Source organism: Lissotriton vulgaris, chromosome 3_1 (assembly GCF_964263255.1).
Source record: "Lissotriton vulgaris chromosome 3_1, aLisVul1.2, whole genome shotgun sequence".
In the NCBI taxonomy this organism is placed as follows: Eukaryota; Metazoa; Chordata; class Amphibia; order Caudata; family Salamandridae; genus Lissotriton; species Lissotriton vulgaris.
In genome coordinates this window covers 922,095,093-922,119,822 of record NC_141689.1, presented here as the reverse complement: position 1 = coordinate 922,119,822, position 24,730 = coordinate 922,095,093, and the positions used below count along the sequence as shown (strand labels likewise).

Genomic DNA, 24,730 nt, shown 5'->3' with positions numbered 1-24,730 from the left:
TATATTTTAACTTCAACGTCTCTAAATAAACATCCGTAAAGGTTTGTGGAACCAGCCTACTCCACTGTAAAATACCCCCACTGAGAAGCAAAACATATAGGCAGTGACTGCAGGGGGTGGATCCTTTCCTTTTGCATGGCGAGTGCTACATCTGCATCAGCTACCTCCCCTCCAATAATGCTGTCACACTCAATATTGCAAAATGGACAAAGGGTCCCTTGTGCCATACCACCAGGCATGAAACGGGCCAGTGTTGCTTTTCAGCGCAGCACCCAGTGCGACTTACGTGATCTAACAAAAGTGTTGAAAAACCTAAACATGAAGTGCCACGGCAAACACATTTGTAAACATAGTTCTCTACACAGATCCATAACAGGATGTAGACAGTGTATGTCGAAAGGTAATCTGTTACCAAACCTTAAATTTGTCTAACCTGAAATTGTGGAAACCCATCCATCTTTAGGCCCCCTTAAAAATGTGAAGCACAACCAAATACAAAAACACTATTTAGAGTTGCCCCCGACATGCATTTCTATCCGGCCATTACGACATGTATCACCTCCTGTTCCAGTAGTCTGACCCAGGTGAGGATGTGTATTGATGGCACAGACCAGCTACCTTAGGTAATGTACACTGAGACACAGAAGGTAAAAATCCTTGTGGTGACATGAGCAATACTATTGAACTTTGGCTTGCAAAAGTCTAGCAATGCTTTTTTGCAGTAGTATGCAAATGCATGTTTCAAGATGCATTCACATGTATGACCAGCAATGCTGGAATTGGTTTTCTACTGGTGTGTGCAATGGGTTTTCACCTAAAGAAGAGCCATTCCTAGATTGCCACCAATGCTCACACATACATTGTGATGCATACGTGTGGATGTGTCATAGTGCATGATGGCCATTTTATTTAATTTTTTTACATTTATTTTCGATTTGTGAACGTTAACAATTATCTATAATGCAAACTAGTATTTTATACAAAGCTACACAGGTAATTTTCCATGCGAAGCGAAATAGTCGTGTTTTTGGAAGCTTGTGAACCATAGATTAGTTGTAGTTCTAAGTTTATGCAGCAAAGAATTCCACTCTTTTGCAGCTAGCACAGAAAAGGGTCAACCACCGCAACACGTTGTAATATAGAGTCTGCTAAGCTGTAGATGAACGTCTTGTAATTTTGGAAGATCTTGGTGGGGCGTAATGCTTAAAATGACTTTGGATGTAGTCAGCTAAATAATATAGATAGGTGACATTTTATGATACAGTATAAGACCTTGAATTGACACCTTTTACTAATGTGGAGCCAATGAAGAGACTTTAGATAGAACGACATGTGTGATCTTTTGGCGAGACACAGGATGCAGTGGGCTGCAGCATATTGAATGCACCACAACCTTGACATAACATAGGAAGGCAGCTCCAAACAGAAGGAGTTACAGTAATCCACACTTAAGATCACCATCTATTGGATCATGGATTTCCTGTTGAATTCTGGTAGAAAATCTAGGATTATTTCTCTAAGTATGCCCAATATAAAGTTAGAAACTAAATAAATCAGTTGAGGGCTTGATTCTTGTCACTAATGCCCATGAGTTATTTAATAGGCACGGAATGGGACACAGGACGAAAGCCGCCAACATGTCTAATAAAAAGAGTGCAGCTGGTCCCTTATCTAAGGCCTAGGGCAATGCCATTCTCCACTGCCATTAATGAAGTTTAAGTGTGAGGTACCATAGCTTGATTGATGTTTATCTGCGATATTGTTTGATTCGATAAATTGTGTCAGCTGAGAGTTAACAATGCTTTCCACAACTTTGGCTTCAAACGGTGACAGAGATATTGGGTGACAGTTGGATAATGTGCCTTGGTTGGCATTGTTTTTTTGTTTTTTTCAATTACGGAGTGACAATGCCCCACTTTCAAGTGGAAGGTTATAGAGAGTAGTCCGTTTAAGAGTGAGAATATTTTTAAAGTAATCTGCAACATTAACAGTGTATGGGTCTCAAGGAAAACCCACCGGGGTACTTTGAACTTTTGAAAATGTTTGCTCTGATGTTACTTTGGAGACAGAAGAAAGAACAATTGATGTGCATTCTAACAGGTTAGTGATTTCATATTGTTGATTTAGCTGTTCATGAAAAATCTTTTGCTTTTCTTGTTTAACTTATAGATAGGTTATTTTTTTTAAAAATGTGATGTAAAAGTTAAAGAAACTGTGACAGAGAGTTTGAGTGGGCATGATAGTGGAAGTATCCACTTGAGGGGAAGCTGTGCTTTAGATAATGAAGAAAGACGATTTTGTAGGATTCGACAATTTATGATCTTATTAGAAAAGTATGTACTGCGAGTCTGTCTGTTAAGTCCCGTATAAGATTGTAAAACACTCTGGGGTATATGTTCAAGGAAGTGGCGGAGTGAGGTGTTAGCCGTCATAGCTTAACGCCTCACTCCGCCACATCAGAAATGCAAGGATGTACCATATTTACAAAGATATAGTGCAGCCTTCCCTTACCCTCTTCGTGCAGGGGAAAGATTGGTTATGTACAGGAAGATCCCCTTTCATGTAAATAAACAAACTTTAAATGCCATTTTGTCACTTCTTTGTGTGCTGCGTAATGCAGCACACATGGAAGTCACAAAATGGCCTTTTTTTAAAGAGATTGTTTACGTACAGGAAGGGTGACCTTCCTGTACATAAACAATCCAGTGTATTTTTGCTTTTTCTATGTGTGCTGCACAAGGCAATGCCCCTACCGCCACCACAACGTCGTAAAAAGTGATGTTATGTTGGCGATAGGGGCTTGTACATATGCCCGTCTATGTTTACATTTATCAGCAGTGGAGTGTGTTTTTTTTCCCCAACCGTGTCCAATTTTTCTTTTCTGTTTCACTTGGCTGCTGTAAATAAAAAATAAATAAAAAAGGTGTACCAATGTTTAATCATAATGGTCCTGGGCCTCATTTATGAAAAGTAACGCATTGCTGCGTGAAAACAGCGATGCGTCACTTTTCACTGCGCACCCCTTACGACATTCCTGATGCGTCATATTTAATGTATGACGCATCATGTCACAAGGAGTTACAGATACGTCAGTATTTCTGACGTATCTGTAAGCGCAAAAGTGACTCATTGCTGGAGTGTGTCACAAAAGTGACGCAACTCCAGCAATGCGTCCTTTCACATGGGGAAAGCCCCATGTGAAAGGGCTTGCGTCAGTCTTACGCCTGCTGTGAGGCAGGCGCAAGATTTTGACGCAACAGCTTCCTAAAAGTGACGCAGTGAAATCTCATAGATTTCACTGCGTCACTATTATGAGGCTTTTTGCGGTGGAACGCCCCCTCTGCATACATTATACCTGATGCAGGTATAATGTGGCGCAGGGGTTGTAAAAAGTGATTCATCTTCATAGATGCGTCACTTTTTAAATATGGCGCAACGAGGCGCATTTTTTACACCGCTGGTGCGTCACAAAAAGTGACGCACCGGCGGCGCAAAACTGACGCAAGGCCTTCATAAATAAGGCCCCCTGTGTTTATGGGTATCTTATAATAACTCGGTCGCATCACATCAAGTCTAGAGAAAATCCAATTGTCATCTGCTGTCACTTCACTCTTAATATGATTAATGAGTACTGCTAAGGAGACTTTCAAAATTGTTTCTGTCTGCTCTTTTTTAAACTTGACCCAAGGTCTATGCAGGCAAGCAGATTTCCCTGACTTTCTGGTACCACAGGTACACCCCTGTAGAGCATATAAGGACAAAAATATTGCCTTGTGATCAGAGCATGGAAGGTTGAAGGTGCTCAATAAACAGCTTTAGTGGCTCAAGAGGTCTATAAATTAAAATAGCATTATAAAGCACTGTTGCATAATATATATTGCTGAGATAAAACGTTAATCCAACAGTATGGGGTGGATGGCAAATATAGACACGTAGAGTTCCAAATAAATTAGTGGTACATCACTACCTTGTCAATCTTGGTGGCCAGTATGAATGTTTTCATAAATAGTTGGAGCTGCTGCCTCAGTGCCAAGGCCAGCTGTTTCCCTGATCGGTTATATAAACTAATTCTAGTTTGTGTTCAGTGATGAAATCACGCACGTAAATCAAGGGGGAGGACGGCCATGTTTGAACTGTAAATTAAATTGATAAAACAAAGAAAAAAAACATAAGAAAATAGAAGCGAATGGCCCGGCAGCACTTTGCAGTTGATGGTCCCTCAAACAAAAAACCTAAGTGCACTAACGCAGGTAGCGGATTGGGTGGAGAGGGGAAAAAATGGAAGTGAGTGGCCCTGCAACACTTTGCAGCTAAGGGGCCTCCGAAAAAAAAGTGTAACAGTGGAAGTGCACCTGGGAGCATTGGAGAAGAAGGGGGTAGAAAAAGACGGATTATGGGCAAAGGGTGTCTTTTAAAGAATTTGAGGTGCGCTTTTTCAGTCAAAACTTCTTATTGCTTGGAGTGCTGAAAAGTTTTGCACCGTTTATGACAGTAGTAGGTTGATATTGTCTGAGTTGTCCCTTAACTTTAATTTGAAACGGTGTACGCACATACGTGGTAAGTGTATGCGATAAAAGCAAATGACAGTGATTTCATGTCCAAATCTTCGTTTGCTGTCCTACTGTGATCACTGTTTCAGGCATGTCTCAAGGATTCTTGAATTATATCATTGGTTTTGCCTCCACCATTCTTGTTTGAAACTAGTTGAGCATTCCAGATGTCAGGGCCGGACTGGGAACTGAAAGCAGCCCTGGCAAATTTTGCCAGACCAGCCCCCATCCGGAACACAGCAAGCCAGCCCCCGTCTGGCGCGTAGCGAGCGCAGCGAGCGAGCCCTACGGCCACTAGGGGGGTTTGGGGGGGTTCTCCCCCCACGAAATTTTTGAAAAACGACAGACCAAAATGGTGAATTTTTACAGCAAATTTTCATTACATATTCAAATTGTATCAACCTTCAAAGCACAGTAAACAGTAGATGATGACCTTAAAGAACATCAGGTTACCCATAGGTATTCTTTCAGAGAGCACCAAAAATAGACAGAAGTAGTGAATCAGAGAGAACAAAGTAAAAGTGAGACCAGCCCCCACATGGTGTGTAGCAAGCATGCGCCGTGAGCAACCACTAGGGGGAGTTTGGGGGGTTGAACTTCTCCCCCCAAGAAAATTTGGGAGACAGAAAGGCCAAAACAAAGCATTTTTCAACACATTTTTCATTACATAATAGATTGTATTAACTTTTAACTAGCAGTAGCACCTAGGGCACAGAGGCCAGTAACTATTGAAACATCACACCCATGCAGTGTAACTCTTAATAATGATTACAATTATTCCTCTGAATTTAAGCAGTTTGTGCAATATCAGTTGTTCAGGGTTCACATGTTCTGAATAGTGATGAGGCTCCCTGCCCCCTCTACCCCAACCCCCAGGCGGATCCGCCAAGAGGTCTGAACACTCATGAAAAACAAATGAAGACATCTGCATAATACATTCATTGACAAAACATATTGTATAGAAACGCTGGGAGCATTAACAAGCACTGACTCCGGGAATAGGTCTGGCTATGTTTTTATGTGGGGAGGAGAGAGAGGGGAGAAGTTAGGGGGAGAGAAAGGGAGACAGAAGAAGAGAAAGGGAGAAGTAGAGGGAGAAAAAGAGGAAGAGAGGGAGAGAGAGGAAGGAGGGGAATGAGAAAGATGGGGAGAGGGATGGAAAGAGAGAGAGGGGCGAGAGAAAGAAAGTGGGAGGGAGGGAAAGGGAGAGAGAGAGAGAGAGAGAGAGAGGAGAGAATAGAAATAGAGAGAAGGGAGAAAGAGAGGGGAGAGAGAGGGGGTGAGAAATACAGGGATAGAAAACTGAGAGAGGAAGGGATAGAGAGAGGGAAAGGGAGAGGGATCACACAGTTCCCTTTTCTGTCCCCATTTGTCTTTTCTTCTACCTTTCATCTCTACACCCCGACTGGCTCCGCTTCAGCCACCTATGGGGCAACATGCATTCCAGACAGAGCACGACTGTGGTACCTGTACGTCTCAATATTGACAGCAGGCAACACTTAAACCAAAAGGTCCATAGTCATACAGACGTTTTAAGGTTATGGACATGAGATAAATGCACATCCACCGAGTCTGAAAGTGAAATGGAACACAATACACAGTATGTGCTCATCCCAACACCAGCCAAGGAGCCAGCCCTCCTGGACCAAAATTGGACACCTCTGAGTCAGCCTTTCAAAACTTGTTGTAAGCTGCAGCAGATCCAAAGGAAGAGATAGCTTTTTTGACATTACGTTTGTCAGCCTCGCTTTCCTTTGCTCCTCAAAGTTCAAACAAATGCGTGATCACACGATTACCTCCAAGATTTAACCACAACTTGATTTTTAGTCAAAAATATGTAGATTTCACTGTTAGGAGTTATCACTAAGGCACATGATATGGCAATTTCAATGGACACCATGGGGTCAGGTTTGCAGGATACACCGCTGTGTACAGTTGTACTACAATGAGGGCCTTTCTGGCTCTGCCAGTGATTTACAACAATAAAGTCTGTCTGCATCTCACTGAATAGTTTCTCAAACTAAGAGCAAAAATAGCTTGGCGCAGCCTACAGATTCCATGCCCAATTCCTCAAAGTTGCTGATCACTAATATTAATCCAACCCATGCCTAGGCCGTGATTAAAGTAGGAGAACGAACAAAGCAGCCAGCCAGCCTGCTGCATTAGCTTAGTTCAGATCTCCTACTTACATCGCGACCTGCCGCCCTGCCGCCCGCACCATGCGCACCAAATCAAAAATTGTAATCATGATGATGATTGATTCATCATCATAATTACACATTTCTGATGTATTGCCTGCACCTGCGACGGTCCTGTCATCAGCGTGTACACGCAGAGATGTGCATATACGGAGGGGGACCCGAGCCCCTCAGCCTGAGTTGTGCGCTCAGCTCAGCCTCTCACAGAGTGCTGGCCTGCAAGACAAGGAGTGCAGTGTGCTACTAAACAGATCATACTGGATGGTGGATCGCCACTAATAAGTGAGATAGCTCCTTATTTGGCAGACAACTAGCCTGGGAGTAGTGCCCTGGGTGGTCAAATTACAAGGGGAATAGTTGACAGGCACTCCAGAAAAGTAGAGAGTTTCCCTTTGTTCTTGAAGCCAAGGAAAGTGCGATCATACTAATAATAGGCTGGTATAAATTGAGACCGAAGTAGCTGTGGGATTGTGCATTATCAAATGTTTTTGACAAGGGTATTGGGGAAAGTGGTGGCGAAATTCGGAAAGGCCACAGTGAACAGAGCCTGTATTCCAAATATCTACCGATTTGAACATTCAGGAGGAGAATCAGCAGACAAGCAGAATGGTGGTGCAGGCAAATGGTATGCTCGCGGTAGACCCAATGCAATGTGACTAACAATCTGAAAATGTTTGAACGAAGGGCTCTAGCCTACATTCTAGTGCAGAAAAGAGTAAGGTGCATACAAACATAAAGTTCATGAGGTCTTTCTTAGGGGATTGCTCACAATGGGACTACTTTGTATGCACTATTGTTGACATGCTGTTATCCTACTCAATCCAACTAACAGACTCTCATGTCCACCATTCGCCTTAACAAATTATATTTCCCACTACTAATCCAGCATAATCCTTTTTGGGTTCAGGAGTAGCGTGCTACTCACTGAAAAGCACTTCAATGCCTCGCCAGAGGCAGTAAGCGCTATATAAATACAATTACAATATCTCTAGACATATATACGCGTACTATCACAATGCAAACATGGCAGTCGAAGCTGCATCATTATTTTACCATAACATGGCCGCCATAAAGTGGCATGGATGCGAGCCGACGTGAAAGGCGGGTTCAGCTGCGGGCTGGCGCCCCCTTCCCACAGCCTGGCACTCGGCTCGACGCTATTGGTTTGTTCGACAACAAAGCGCGCACCACCGGCCTAAAAGGTATTAATCTTTGATGCGACTGACTGACCATGCATTAATAATGGAGGGAGCCGCTTTCTCTGTGAGCTGTGAGTGAGTGAGCGGTGCCCATCAGATGCCCGCGCGCTCTCTCTGCTCGCGCAGATTCAGAACACTAAAGCCGGGCATTTATAATTCACCTTATGAAAAGATTAAGAACCCGTTGAAAATTGGCGGCTCGGGCTGGATGCCACATCCAGGCGCACGCTGGCCACTCGAGGGGGAAATGGTGTGGAATTTGGAAAGTGTAGCCGGCGATTGCTTACAAGGGTCCAGGCGTCGACCCGAAGCACGAGCCAGGGGAATCTTTTCCTGGCTACTGAACACGCCCCCGTTCTGCAACACCCCCACCCAGGGCGTCCTTGCCTTGCTGCAGCCACCTTGCAAGCGTGCCGTCTGTTCACCAGTCAATCTACAGGAAGTGACCTGGAAATAACCGTGTGAGTAGGGTGACCAACTGGCATGGGTACAAATTCAGGACTGTGAGTGTAAAAATTCAGGACAAAGGGTCAAAATTCAGGACAGAAATTCAGGACGGGAGTTCGAAATTCAGGACAAAAGGTAAGTTTTAAAGACACATCAGAGGAGGTTGCGCAATAGTATATAAGTAAGTAAATAGACAACCACTTAAGTACAAGTGAAAATAAGTTTATATTAGGTTGAGAAAATCGTGCACTTCATGGTTTTTGAGTATGCATGCAGCTTTGAGCAAATGTGCAAGTCTTTTTGTGCTAAAAAAACAGCCCCCACCCTACTTTTCCAGGCTCCCAGGAAAACGCCTGATATCCAGTCATGCCAGTTCGGCCTTGCAACCACCCTCCAATGGTGCCCCTCATCTTCACAAAGACCCTCTCTCATGTGTTTTTAATTTCTTTTATAGTGCTACTCATCCCAAGTAAGTAGGACAAGGTGTTGGAGAGCGTTACATCACGCACATCTTATATAGAGACAATGACCCATATACATGTGAAAGTCAATGTATAGGAAATGTTACTTAAGATAATGGGGGTTACAAGGTGTAATCACCATTCATTCTGTCCTCTATCTGTGTACCATCCATAACAATATTCAACCATTTGCAAACCTATCCATCATCTATCCTTCCATCCATCCATCTATCATTCCACTCATCTATCCCTCCATCCACCCTTTCACTCATCCATCCCTCCATTCATTCTTTCACCCTACCCATTCATCCACTCATCCATCTACTCTTCCACTCATCCATCCATTCACTCATCCATCCAGCCATTTAACCTTTCACTGATCCAGCCAGCCTTTCACTTACTCATTCATCCACCCAGACACTCATCCTTCCACCCACTCAGTCATCCATCCTCCCTTTCACTCTCTATCCCCCTTACACTTAGTCATCCATCCTTCCATCCACCCATATACTCATCCACTCATGAATCCATCCATTGACCCTATCACTCATCCATCCTTTCACTTATCCGTCTATCCTTTCTCTCATCCATCCACCCTTTCACTCTGTCACTCAACCCTCCATCCTTTCTCTCATCCATCTACCCTTTTACTCCTTCATTCATCTATTCACCCTTTTGTCCATTTAACCTCCCTTTCACTCACTCATCCAGCCTTACATCCACCCTTTCACTCATCCATCCATACATTCATCCTTTCACTTATCAAATCATCATTCCTCCCATAAGTTCAACCATCCACGCATCCCCCCATTCACTCACGTATCATCCACCTTTTCACTCATCCACTCATCCATCCATTTACAACTGACAGCAGCAAAGCTCCGAAGGTCGGCTGGGCCTTATTTTACAGCTAAAGATGGAACAACGACAATCAAAATGAACAGACAAACAAAAAAAACAATGTTTAAAGTGGCCCAGGTCCAACTTGCATTCAGCCCCTGCAAAGCCGAGACATGGGGTTAACATCACCCCCCCCTACCTCCCAGGCAGAAGGACACCCCCCATGACTCCTACAGGCCACCGAAGTCCGTATCTGCATTTTTTCCCTACCTTCGCTTCAGAGGAGTTTTAACATGAACCAATTTTCCAGCAATTCTGTATTAATGTTTTAATCACGAAATCATCACTGATTAAAAAGGACCTGCTTTGAGAGTTGAAAGGAAGACGTGTGTGCATTTCCACAAGGTTGTGTCCTGTCTCGAATGCATTTCTCACACAGGCCTGATTTCTCAGCGGGCAGTGCTTCAGTTTTTTTTTATGCTTAATGCCCAGGCAGCTTGTGTGTGATTTTGTCTGCGAGTGCGTGCGTTGGTGCGACATTATGGAATGATCAGCTAATTGCATTGAAAGAAGCAAGCTGAAGCAGCATGACGTGAGTGACCAGGTGTACCTCTACCACCTGATAAGTTATAACCTCAGTCGCGGGCCGAGACTCGTTTATAACTTATCAGGTACATTACATAGTCAGTGTCACGTCCCCTCGACGGTCCAGAATACAGACCAGGGCCAGGCCTAGTCACGTCGCGCTGCTTGCTTCTTTCGGTGGGGGGACGGGGGGGGCAGAAAAACGGACTCACCTCACTCAGGCCTGTTGTCTAACTACTGTTGGTGGTGGGGTGGCACTCTGACTGTTGCAGACACACTACACAGGGGGTCGGTCCGGCGGCGCTAGCCACTGCCTGGCTATAAAATTATGGCCGCTTCAAGTGCGCACCTGACCTCTGCTTCTCAGTTAGATGCCCAATGCGCATGCGGGGACAGGAGGAGACAGGGCATAATTTTGCACGCTGCGCACAGGCACCTTCTCCTCCGTTTGTTTACGTTAGGTTGCACCAGCACCACTTGCTGCAGTGCTGTTGTGTCAATCATGCTTGCTGGCGGCGGCGCTAGGCTTATCCGGGGGCAGGGGCAGGGAACTGTAAATGATGTGCAAACAGTGAACTCTTAGACATGATGTGACGCACGCTGTTGAGGTTGGGGCCGGGGGCTGATTTTCAGTCCGACCATCACAGGCTGTGAAGGGCGGAAAATCGGCCCCCAGCCACAAAACCGGCCCCCTTTTCTAAAACCGGCCCCCACCCCCTCCAGCCTACCGGGGGATTGCCCGGTGCCCAGACTCACCTGTCCGGGCCTGCCAGATGTGTGTATTGATTTATTTGACATTATGGGAAGCAAAGTGCTTTCCGATAGTCCAATGTAAAACCCCTGTGATGTTCCACTATAAAATCCTGATTTCTTCAGTGTGATATGATTCTGGCTATTGTTGTCATTGAAAGGCCACTCAGTGAAAGGCAGAATGTAAATCCCTTGGGAACCTTCTTTCTTTTCACATATTTTAAAAGGTACAAGAAGCAGAAGTTGTAGTCTGAAATATTGAGTGGGAGCAATTTAGTGACCAAAATATCAACCATGTATGCTGAACTACTGCCCCTGACTTTGAGACCGTGCAACATATGGGGCCCACTACTGACATACCTGATAGAAGTCTCCTACAGTGGCACTACTGAACAGCCATAGTCCTATATTGCCCTCCAGTTTCCGGGACCAATGCCAAATTCCTATTCAGACAAGGTGGCCATACGAACGAGCTCAGCACTTCTCTTCCAATGAGGAGCGACTACCACACTGATCAACCCCAAAAAACATTGCTGGCTGGGTCGCGGGGTGTTCATCACATACCGCGCTTATGATTCCGACCTGAGGGACTGGTACCAAGAAGGGGAGGGGGGTACACATCACCATCTCCACCTTTTATGGGATGGGCAGAGAAAGGACAGATATTGATCCTGTGTGTGTAATACAGACCTATGAATGGATGTCAGAACCAGCATTTGTATGTGCACTTTTATATTTGGCTGGAAAAGCTGAATAGGGAAAGATGAAAAATAAATATCCAGGAGGTTATTCCACAGAAGAAAGTATAGATTTACTATTCTTAACTCCACGTCTTCGCACCTTGAAGATATAAATATCATCAAGGTACATATATTTGAAGTTAGACATTGAGTATCTGCAGAGGCTCCACCATCTAGGGGGAGCCGTGCCTATGGTGTGACGCTGGGGCCCAGACCTAGGGCCGTGGCGCAGGTAGCCCATGCCATTGGGCAGGGTCAGGTGCAGAACAGGTTGGCTGGGATAGAACACCCTGTAGCATAAAAAAAACTTTCAGAGTCGATCCCAGCAACGTAGTGGCCCCCAACCTTTAAAAGGTGGCGCAAGGTGTCAGGCAGGTCTCTTTTCTGCTTGTCGCCTTGGACACAACAGGACCTTGTGACCCCACCTGCCTGTCTCCAGGACATTGTAATGATGTCCACAGTGACCACAGTAGCAGGACACTAGGACCAGCCCGAGGTGGGACGAGGGCGGGCAGAAAAGGAGGAGCTGGGGGCTAGGAACGGCAGTTAGCCGTCAGCCCACGAGGAAGAAGTATGAGAAATAAAGAGCTGTGACCTGTAACCCGTGTCTGCGTATGTTTGTATGACACTACATCTGGCGACGAAGGGACCTCGAACACACACGTGTGTGAAGACGGCTAACTAGGTGCACACCCGGCGGCGATCGACTAGCCCCAGAGCTCGCCCCACGTGTGGGGTATGGAGCGTGTCACTGCGCCTGCCTACCGGGAGCCCACCCCGGCGGCGAAGAAAACCAAGCTCGCCCAGCCTATGGAGGCTTGAGCGTTTTATCTACAGTGCCCACCGAGAGCCCACCTCGGCGGCAAAAGTGACCAAAACACGAAGAAGAAGCGAAGAAACTCCCCTACCTGAAAAAGTGACTCTGGCGGTGAATCGTGGCTGAAACTGGCTTGCGGGGAGTGTGGAGTGAAAGCGCTGAGCAGTAGAGTGAATCCGGTGAAAAGAAAGACAAAAACGGCCGAAATCTCGTTGAACACGAGATTCACGCGCGGCCATCTTGGAGTCAGGCAGATTTGTCCAATCCCCTGCGAGGAACCAACGGCGGCCATTTTGAAGTCAGGCAGAAGGCCTGAATAGCAAACAGGCACTGGCGAGTGCAACTAAGACAACAAACAAGCACTGGTGAGTGCAACGGACATAGCAAACAAGCACTGGCGAGTGCAACGAAGATAGCAAACAAGCACTAGCGAGTGCAAAGGACATAACAAACAAGCACTGGCGAGTGCAACGAAGACAACAAACAAGCACTGGCGAGTGCAACGGACATAGCAAACAAGCACTGGCGAGTGCAACGAAGGTAGCAAACAAGCACTGGCGAGTGCAACAAAATTAATAAACGAGCACTGGCGAGTGCAACAAAAACAACAAACAAGCACAAGCAAATACAATACATAAATGAAGGCAATGGTAAATAACGACAAGCAAGTAATAAGGAAACACGACAAACACGAGTAAAGACAAATACCAAAGTAAACTTTCAACACTGTGTGAAGAGAAATAATTGGAAAACACGGGAAGCAAAGGAAACAGTACTGTGACCGTAGCAGATCAAAATCGTCCTCCCTCATGGCGGTGGGAAAAGCAACACAACGATCCAATCCCTGCATTGAAGTGCCACCCCCAGTGACACAGACTGATACTCAGAGTTTGGGTCCTAAATGGAACTGGTGGCTGGAATCACTGGATAATTTTCTTGACACCACCGGTGAGCGAAGAGATGGAAAATGTCTGACACTACTCCTCCAGTTGGTGGGTCATGAGGGCCGACGTTTATTCAGAACATTTTCTGAAAAGGACACAGAGACTTATGAAAGACTCCAAGAGACGCTACGTGCCTATTTCAACGCAAAGGATGACGTGGATCATGAACGCATCGCCTTCAACTCAGCACGGCAGGAACCAGGAGAATCATTGCCAAACTTCATCACCCGGTTGCAAAGTCTGGTACAATGCTGCCACTTCAACACATTCACAAATGAGGATGCAGTTCGACTCCGGGTAATCGAAGGTTGTTCAAGGTCTAATACAAAGCACAAGATTCTTCGAGGGCATTGGTCGCTAAAGGAAATAATCAGGAAGGCCGAAGTTGGAGAGCGGGTCAAAGCAAGAGAACTATCGAAAGAATTGCACCTAAGTACAAGACACCAAGATACCAGGAAAGAGACATCTTCAAGGTCTGTGGATAAAGCACAAGAAATAAACAAAACCAGAAACGGGGAGGGTGAAGACAGAGTGGAGATAAGCCAACAGGAGAGACAAAGTAACATGAAGTACTCTGAGTCAACAACACAAAAGACCAGGATGATCCAGGATTGCGACAGCTTCACTAACACGACCTCAAAGAGTTATTCAACCTCAAGGAGTCATTCAACATATAGTGCGAGCGATTTGAAAGCAGATGAAGCGTCAAGTGGGACAGATGACAGCCTGCCCAACAAATGTGCAAGAAAGGTAAACTATAGAAGACTGGACCAGTCACGTCAACACTGGAAATCGGTACATGATCACACCCGCAACACAGATATCAGTGCACAAAACAAGTGGGAAGAGGAAGCGAACCAGATAAGACGGACTGAAGAGGAAGACAAACGCATCCACGACATCCAAGACAATGAAGAAACTGAGAGAAGGCCATTATCATCACACGAGAGAGGCAGAGATAAAATACCAAGGGATCAACCACAAGAAATATATATGTGGTTATCAAACAACCTCTCCAATAAGATGATACCGAAGTCACTTCGAGAAAGGTACCCAGAGAAATATCCCAAAGAGAACTCCGACTCTAGGAGCAGCTCGCCACGGCCTACCTATTTCAGAAATTCTCCATTCAAGACACACTCAATGGAACGGTATCAAAGGAAACCGACAAAAGACTCCTCTGATTCAGAAAGCACGTCTGGTCGATCCCTCGAGTCGACCGAGTCATGGTCCCGACAATGGCCATGGCGTCAATCACCTGAACACACCCCAGAACCAAAGGACATTATTCCCATCAAGAGTAACGTATCTCACACCAATGTCCCTGAGTACTCAATCACTCCAAAAGACAACCTGTCAAGTCAGTCGCAGGTACATCAAGATAGAAACAAGATACCTTCACCCCTGATAGGGTCAGTGAGGCTGACCCAAAGGGCCTACAGAAAGAAAACTGAGATAGTGGACATTACCCACCGGATGGGAAAGGACCATCCAGTAACTTTGCAAGGAAAACCAGACGTTTTGGCAGAGACAGATCATCATCAGAGAGAGAAACATGCACATTCCCAGACAGTCAAAGGGTTCATCAGTCCCAAACATGAGTGGGAGTGGGTGAGACAACCAGAGGCCGCGAATGAGTCCCCGAACCAAACCAAGATGGTCTTTTCAGATAGCGCCTCACCGTTTGGTATACATGACTTCGAGCAGGAGGGCAGTGCTGCCCTTGACCGGACAAGACAAAAAAGAAGTAAAATCATATGCAGGTGCTCGAAAGAGAATCTGAACAACATCCCCTCATGAAGGAGATTGAGATTGAGCTGATTGAAAACCACCACGAACCTGAGCACAAGAAGACCACGCAAGACGTCTCGCAATTCCAAAGACATTGTGATGCAGTCTAGCGTTTCAACAAAACGGAACTATGATCACTACGGAGGCCGACGGAAGACGACTCACCCGCAACGTGACGTACTTCAAGAAGTGCAGCCCCAATGTCAAGGTACTACTGACTGAATGAGAGACAGTTGACGACTAGAAAGAAGAGGGTGCGAACAGTTTGCTGTGTTCTTTTTTTTGTTTGATTTTGTGGGTTTTGTTTACAGAGGGGGGAGATGTAATGATGTCCACAGTGACCACAGTAGCAGGGCACTAGGACCAGCCCGAGGTGGGACGAAGCTGGGCGGAAAAGGAGGAGCTGGGGGCTAGGAACGGCAGTTAGCCATCAGCCCACGAGGAAGAAGTATGAGAAATAAAGAGCTGTGACCTGTAACCCGTGTCTGCGTATGTTTGTATGACGCTAGACACTACGACGGCACACTCTGCTGCCGCAACTCGGCAGCCACAACCCTCTTAAATGTTTTTAGATTGATGTCCCCCAGGAGCCGCATGGGTTGGAGAGATTGTTTTCCCCGTCCACCATCCCCAAAGCACAGGTCACCAGGTTGGGGAAGGTGCTCGGTTCTTGTGGCTTAGCAGGAGGGACAAATGTAGGGGTTTTGGAAGCTTGCTTTTTGAAGTAATCTGGGCTTTTTTGAAAGTTATGGTAATGGTGTGTGTCATGGCTAACATGCCCCTTTTTCTCTTGCAGGTCATTGTAGTATGTCATATTTGTGTTTTCATTTACAGGTCAGATTTAAATGTCGTATTTATGATGGTTTGCGGGTGAGATGATTATTGGTGGGACAGTTTGGGGCCATGTAAGGCCCCCCTTTTAGAACAAAGTAACAGCAGCATCATTGGACCCTCCAAGGGGTGCTGGCAGCAAATTCAAAGAAAGTTGCAGTGGCGCAGGGGGTTGTGGGTGGTTGTTGACACATGTCCCTTACCTCACACCCACCTGCGCATGCGCAGTGGTCACAAGCTAGCACAGGCCCTTGGGGAAGGAGGATTGGTGTATGGAGGTGCCCACGGGAGGTATCCTAGCAGGTAGGTGGGCCGCCTGCACAGGCACTCCTGGTGTGGGAGATTGGTGGGTGTGGTCCTCCCAAAATGAGGGAGACTCATCAATGTCCTATTTGGTATTGGATAAGGGGTTCTAAGAGGAACCCGCCATGATCTCACTCGGGGAAGATGCTTGTGAGGGATACACAGGAAAAACCTTAGTTATGATTAGGATTAGGTCAGCCACGACCCATGGAGAGAGTTTCGGTGGGGCAGAGAGGCGGGGCGGGGGAGGGGCAGGGTGGGGATGCTAAAAACTTGAGTATGGATAATTGAAGGTAAGTAAACAATTTAATTAATAAAACGAATTTCGTAGTGCGCCCTGCATCGCAAAATGCGATGCAGGGTGCGCTATGAAATTCGTTTTATTTAATAAATTGTTTACTTACCTTCAATTATCCTTATTCCAGTTTTTAGCACTCCCCCGCCCCGCCTCTCCGCCCCACCGAAACTCCCTCCACGGGCCGTGGCTTGATTAGGTAACTCCCATGTATTAGCAAATCTGTTAAGGCTAGGATTAAGGTCAGATACAAGTAAAAATAGGCAAAATAAAGGTCAGGTGCGAGCAAAAAGACGTAAAATAATGGGCAGAATGAGCAGGAAGAGGCAAAATAGAAACGAGCAGCGAGGAAAAACAGAGCTCAGAAATTAACAGCAAGAGGCAGAATAAAGGTCAGAAATGACCAGAAAGCAAGCAAGCAGAAGAGGGCAAAATAGAGGCCAGAAACCAGCAGCAAGAGGCAGAAAAAAGGTCTGATACGAGCAGTATTAGGCAAAATAAAGTTCAGGAGCGAGCAGAAAGGGGCAAAATAGAGGTCAGAAACCAGCAGCAAGAGGCAGAATAAAGGTCAGATACGAGCAAAAATAGGCAAAATAAAGGTCAGGAGCAAGCAGAAAGACGCAAAATAATGGGCAGAATGAGCAGGCAGAGGCAAAATAGAGAGCAGAAACGAGCAGCAAGAGGAAAAACAGAACTCAGAAATGAGCAGCAAGTGGCAGATTAAAGATCAGGTGCGAGCAGAGAGAGGCAAAATAATGGACAGAACAAGCAGAATGAGGCAAAATAGAGAGCAGGAGCAAATAGACAAGTGGCAGAGATTCGAGCAGAAAGTGAGAGGTGAAGGCTCAAAACTAAAGACAGCAGAGGGTAGTGGACTGCATACAAGCTGGATAGGAGGACCGTTACAGGGAGAGCTGGCACAAGGACCTGCTCCTGTGTGCCCCCAACTTTTTAGCATGCACCCACTGACAGACTCACTCATACACTCATGCACCCGCTCCCAAATCCACTCACATACTCATGCACCCACTCACCGACCCATGTAGAGACTCACGCACCCTCTCACAAGCACACTCATGCAACAACACACAGATCCATTGAAGCTCTCATTCATCCACTCACAGACCCACTCAGAAACTCACACACACACTCACCGACCCACAGTAGCTTAATATATATCTTTAACTCTCGGAAACGTTTATGAAACACACTCACTGGATGAAGTCATCAATTATGTCATTTGTGATGTCTCCAACCACGTCATGATTGATGTGATATGTGTGGTCATAAGCAGTGCATTGCTGGGGTGTAAGTTATAGTTGGCTATGAATATATAGATAACTATAACTTACACCCAGTAGGTAAGTATAGTTAGAACCTAGTTTCCGTAGAGAGGTCTTTTTTTTACTTGGCTATAACTAAGATAATTTTTTTACTTAACTATAACTTTTGCTTCGTTTGACCAATCTTCATGAAATTTTCCAAACAAAGGGCCAGATTCACAAAAGTAATCTGAGACAAAATCCAGCTTTGCGACTTTCGGTATTCAAAAAGGGCATTTAGGAGTAGTAAAGTTAGGAAATTTAAAACTCCTAAATGCCTTTTGTTAATAACAAAAGTCATAAAGTTAGGATTTTGTCTCAGTTTAGGAGTAGTAAAGTTAAGAATCCTAATATTACTATTCCTAAATGCCTTTTGTGAATACCGAAAGTCATAAAGTTAGGATTTGTCTCAGATTACTTTTGTGAATCGGGCTCAATGTGTCAAGGTAGGTTCTGGTTGTCATGGAAAGTTTGGGGGTCATACGTGCAGTTGGGCCTGAGAATTTGGGGTACAAAATAAGGGTGCATTTGCAATGTTAATTCCCATGGGAAAATGTATCCACACCTACATCCCGAAACGCTGAACGGACTTACACCAAATTTGGCAGGGATGTAGGTGTTGGTTCGAGGAAGTGCCTTTTGTCTATTTAGTGTAAATCTGTATAGTCGTTTTTGAGAAATTTAAGCCCAACATTTTTGTGATATCTCTGATTGTGGATATTTCGTGGAGGTTTCACGATGAATCACAAATGCTCGTGCCAACATGAATGCTTTGATTGGCTGGTAGGAACCTGACCAGAAAGATGTGTCTGCTATTTTATTGATCAGGAACAGTTCCCGGGGCGGAACATTTCTGAAAAAGATAACATAAGTGGTCAGAGTAGAGGTATACTAACCCCATATTTAAGAAATGGGGGTGTTAGTGACACAAGTTATAGGTCCAGAAATGATTTTTAAATCACACGCAATGTTCATGATGATGGCCCAGCTGTCAGTGTGGCCCCCATGTGCCAGTGTGGGGACGTCATGACTATTGCGATATCTTCTCGAATATTGGTGAAAATATAAAAAAATATATATATTTGTACACACTAGCCAGTGACTGTCACACACTTGTGTACCTACTCACATATTAACTCAGACACCTATGCACCCTCGTCGCAAGGCAATCCAGCGAACCCTCCCCGAATCCAGACTGGCTGAGAGCTTCAAGAGACCCCGGGAAGAAAAGCTCCAGAAAAGTATTTAAAGTCAGAAGGTAAACACTTTGACCAAGACCTACTGCGAAGGGGAGCCACACAGGGCTCCAATGCGGGTGGCCTGAAACTTTGACCCGGTCTAATATGACCCAATGTCCTGATAAGGCGATATAAGGTTCTATGTGCTAGATAATGCTTAATCTTTGAAAATTCTTATCTCCGGTTCCCTACATTGGATTTTTCTCATTTTGGTGTCATTTTAAAGATAGAAATATGTCCTATTTTCATAAGTTGGTGTTGGATTTTTAGTGTGCATTGTGTCTTAATTATTTACTGAACTGGTGTTTTAAGGCTTTACATACCTGTCTTTGAAATTAAGCCTGCCTGCTCGAAGCCAAGCTACCAAGGGTTGAGCATAGGAATATTTTTCTAAGACCTATTCGGTGCCCTACCCGCGCTAGTGGCCTTATTGCCAGTGGCAGACATACATTTGCTCCTACTAATAGTCCACTTTACAACACATACCCACTCAGATACTGATGTACCTTATATCATAGCCATCCAGGTACTCATGCAAGCACGTTCGGAGTCACTTGGAGAGTGACACGTGCATGTACAGAACCACTCAGATACTCATACACTCACTTACAGACCCAGTGTGAGACTTTTGCTCCCACTGAGGCACTCAGACACTTATGCACCAACTCATAGATCCAGTCACAGGCTCATGTAACAATTTAGGTACGCAGTCAGAGACTCATACACCCACTCAGAGACCCTCTCAGACACTCACACACCCAGTCAGAGACTCACTCAGACATTTAGACATTTATGCATGGACTCACAAACCCACTAGGAGACTTATAAATCCACTCACACACCCACTGAGACATTGATTGACTCAGTCACAGATCCAGTCTGACAATTATGTACTGACTCACAGAGCCACTGAGAGACTTATACTTCCACTCATACATTCATTGTTCAGTACATGCACTCATTGACTTATGCAGGCAGTGGCTCACTTACTGAAAGACTCATGAGTCAACTCTGATAACCACTCATAGGCTGTCTTAATACAGTGACAGAACCTCTCATAGACGCATGCATGCACTCACATAACTGAGCAAATCATTAATACAGACTGTTATCGAGATATTGATAAATGTTTTTATAGAGTTAATTAGATAGTGATGTATCTAGTGTGATGCTTAGAATTAGTAAGATAATTATAATTATTGAAGGTGGGGATGGCTATTGAAATCCCTTTTTTGATTTAAATTTTTGCGACGAGTCTGTGGGGATCGTGATTACAACATCATCACAATCTCCGCAGTCACTGTGAAAACAGAAAAGAGGTTTTAGAGATGGTTTTTATAGAAACTCTTCAGAAGAATACTGTGCCAAACCCTTAGTGTGTAAAATAATGTAATATGCGTTTAAATGACCGCAACGAATGGCAAAAATGGAAAAAAGGTCTGAAAGATGGTTTTTAAAGAAACTTCTTACAAAAGTCTGAATTCAAACATGCTTTGAAAGAAGTATGTGCATAGTAATATGTGTAGTGCAATGTTCAGAATGGATTTTTTAACATATTATTTTTGGATGTGTTGGTGGTCATTGAATGTCTTCTTTTTTTCTGTTTTTGTGATGTGTTCATGGGGATTGCAACCCCATCACGAAGATGGTCAAAAACAAAAACAAAAACTTTTGAAAACAACTTCACAATATTTTGGGTACCAGGATGGCCATTGCATTGGTTGATTGTATATGGCTGTAACACATATGACTGGATGCAGAGTTTCAGGTTACTTAAAAACACCCTGATGCCTTCATCTGTAAAGTGCACTCCATCATTTCTATAAATTCAATGCATGTCAAAACGCAGATTGTTGTCATAGATACAACCATGTGATTGTCTCTGAGGAATGCAGAAACACTTTTATTAACATGTTTCCTGGCTTTGTCAATCTATGGACAGAATTGATTGGACCTCTTCCATTTCTGTCTTCGGCATATGTTAGAGTACACCAAGACAGTGTGAGGGAAAAGCACATTAATTCAGAAAAGTAATCCTTCATTAGGATTTCCAGTTTTATTCCAGTTAATGAGTAATGTGCCTAGGTCATTGCCACCACAGTGCAGAATCACGAGGAAGATTACAGTCAAGTTATAGTTAGGAATTAGCATTTTTTTTAAATTTAGAAATTTCACCCAAAAACAGATTACAGGGCTGTTATAGTTAAGAAATAGAATTGAAAAATCCTTAGAAATTCACTGACAGAAAACAAAGGTTACAGGGATGTTATCATTAGGCTGACATTTCACTTGTACAAAACCAGAGAAATTCAGCAGTTATAGTTAGGTGAGCTAACTATAACTCATGTCCCTGCAATGCACTGCTTATGACCTCACATATCACTTCACTCATGACATGGTCAGTGAAATCACTGATGGTATCGCTGATGAGATTTCAAATGACATCACTGATGACATCATCCACGGAATCTCTGATGTACCCACTCACACCCCAATATAACCTTTCATACACCCACTCCAACATCTAAACTAGCATTCTCAAAACCATTGACACACCCATACCAGTACTTACATACCCACTCACTGATTCATAGGTCTACACACACACACATACACTCAGTCACCCATACAGCCACTTATACACGAACTTACTCACTAATACAGCCACAGATATATACACTCATGGACCTATACAGCGATTCACATACAGTTATTCACTCATAGAGCTGCTCACATATCTAATCACTCAACTCAATTACACAGCTATTTACTCACCTATGCAGTTACACACACCCACTCATTTAATCATACAGATACTAACACATACTCGCTCACCTATACAGTCATTGACACAAGCGCACACTCACCCATGCGGCCACTCTTGCAATCACTCAGTCACAAATACAGTCACTCATATACTCCAACACTCACATATACTGCCTTTCAAATATGCAGTTACTCCACATATACCACTGGCACATCCATTCACTCACAGACACAGCCATACACAAACTTGCTCACCCATACTGCCCCTTACAAACACACTCACTAACCCATAGAGCTACTGACTCACCCATGCACCCACCCACAAAGACATTGAGACACCTATAAATGTACTCAGAAAATCAATCACCCACCCATACAGAAACTTACGTTTCCTCACACACCTGAGCAACCACTTAGACATCAACTGACAGACAGAAGCAGACATTCACACAAGTCATTCTCCCATAAATTCACTGAGACACTTAATTATTCACTTATACAGTTACTCACACACTCACTGAATCATCCAGTCAGGCACTCATACACCCACTGATTCATCCAAACACCTTGTTATGTATACATTTGAAAAAACACTAACAGTCAGTGGATGATGTCATCAGCGATGCCATTTGAGTTGTCATATGTGATGTCATGAGTGATGTCATTGACCATGGCTTGAGCGATGTAATATGTGAGGTCATAACCTTGCATTGCGGGGGCGCAAGTTAAAGTGAGTTACGGATGATTTCACACAGAGAGTGCAGCACACACGTTGCTAGCAATGGAATTGAAAATATGACATTTAAGTTTTTGAACTGTATATTGCAAGAGCTGCTGAGCATATTGCAGATGGTTTTAAGTGTACTTTACCACAGTTGATCGCGAAACAATAATACTGTGACATTTAAATGCTGGAAAGATCACGAAAATGGGACTAACTTTTCTATGTTGATGAAATGAGAAACACCTGTGGGGAGTATATAAATGTGTAAAAAATGTTGCACTTCAATGCTGATAAAGACCGCAAGCACAGCCGAAATTCTTTCCCGTTAACGTTTGCGACCAGTAAATAAAATGGTAAGTCATACAGGATTAGAATGCAGGCTTTCTCTGATAGAGGAGATATGTGATATGTGTCTTTTGAACATATGTATGTGTGTATTTAAGTTATATAAAATTTGAATTCTTTTTATTAAATATGTTTATTTTTATATTAGAGTTGGTATATTTTTTGTTATACATGTATTTTAAAATGCATATTTTTACATTATTTGTAAGGTAATAAGTTAGTCTCAACAGTTTCTTTCCTATATATTAATTTTATTTTTAACTCTAGATTTTCTGAACTTATAATGTAAATCGCATTTAGATTTATCTACTTCCTTATGTAATGTCAATGCTTCTGTCAACTATATTTTCTTAGTTGGTATTTTTGTACTACTATTCAAAATGATATACTCTTAGGGGGGTGGGAGCACACCAGACACGCCCCAACGTAATTACCTCTTGCATGATGGTTCATGTAGTTCATTATTTCTCGCTCAATTCAATTCAAAGTGTTCATAGCCAGTGCTGTATTATTAGTTTCGATTCGTATCCCTAGACACGTGTTTCATGATTCCTCAATCCTCAGTAGGGGAAAAAAAGCAAAGTTCATAGGTTGCAGGGCGTGCTGCCTCATCTCTCAGGACCAGTTCCACTCACAGCATGAAGATGCAGGCTCCCGAGCTCGTCAGCTCACAAACTTTATACTCTTAGGGGGGTGGGAGCACACCAGACACGCCCCAACGTAATTACCTCTTGCATGATGGTTCATGTAGTTCATTATTTCTCGCTCAATTCAATTAAAAGTTTTCATAGCCAGTGCTGTATTATTAGTTTCAATTCGTATCCCTAGACACGTGTTTCATGATTCCTCAATCGTCAGTAGGGAAAAAAAAGCAAAGTTCATAGGTTGCAGGGCGTGCTGCCTCATCTCTCAGGACCAGTTCCACTCACAGGATGAAGATGCAGGCTCCTGAGCTCGTCAGCTCACAAACTTTATACTCTTAGGTGGGTGGGAGCGCACCAGACACACCCCAACGTAATTAACTCTTGCATGATGGTTCCCGTTGTGCATGTCCGCGGCGTACCCCACCCTCCCTGAATGTTTAAAATGGCTCCCACGGGCCACGAGCTGACGAGCTCAAGGGTGCGCAACGCATGCTGAGAGTGGTAATATCCCTGATAAGATGACGGCAGCATGCACAAGAACCTATGAACTTTTTTCCTACTGAAGAGAGAAGAATCTCGAAACACGTGTATAGGGATATGGGCACTGGCCATGAAATTTGATAAACTGATCTGAAGCAAGCAACTTTGAAAACTACATTTACCATGATGCAATAAGGTTATCCCGTTGTGCATGTCCGCGGTGTGCCCCACCCTCCCTGAATGTTTAAAATGGCTCCCACGGGCCACAAGCTGACGGGCTCAGGGGTGCGCAACGCATGCTGAGAGGGGTAATATCCCTGATAAGATGACGGCAGCATGCACAGGAACCTATTAACTTTTTCCCTACTGAAGAGAGAAGAATCTCGAAACACGTGTATATGGATACAGGCCTGGCCATGAAATTTGATAAACCGATCTGAAGCAAGCAACTTTGAAAACT

At 44.2% G+C, this 24,730-nt stretch overlaps 1 protein-coding gene across 1 annotated transcript; it reads left to right on the top strand.

Annotated features, from left to right (window-relative positions):
• Nucleotides 1–12,214: 12,214 nt before the first annotated feature.
• LOC147727216 (uncharacterized) lies at nt 12,215–15,331 on the top strand. Its single transcript, XM_086963590.1, has 2 exons — nt 12,215–13,116; nt 13,182–15,331. The coding sequence occupies exon 2, from the start codon at nt 13,397–13,399 to the stop codon at nt 15,329–15,331; it is 1,935 nt and encodes a 644-aa protein (XP_086819716.1). The 5' UTR covers nt 12,215–13,116; nt 13,182–13,396.
• The last annotated feature ends 9,399 nt before the right edge of the window (nt 15,332–24,730 follow it).

Bases quoted from the DNA above. Each gene is read 5' to 3' on its own strand.
- LOC147727216 (XM_086963590.1), top strand. From the start codon at position 13,397: ATGGCGGTGGGAAAAGCAACACAACGATCCAATCCCTGCATTGAAGTG.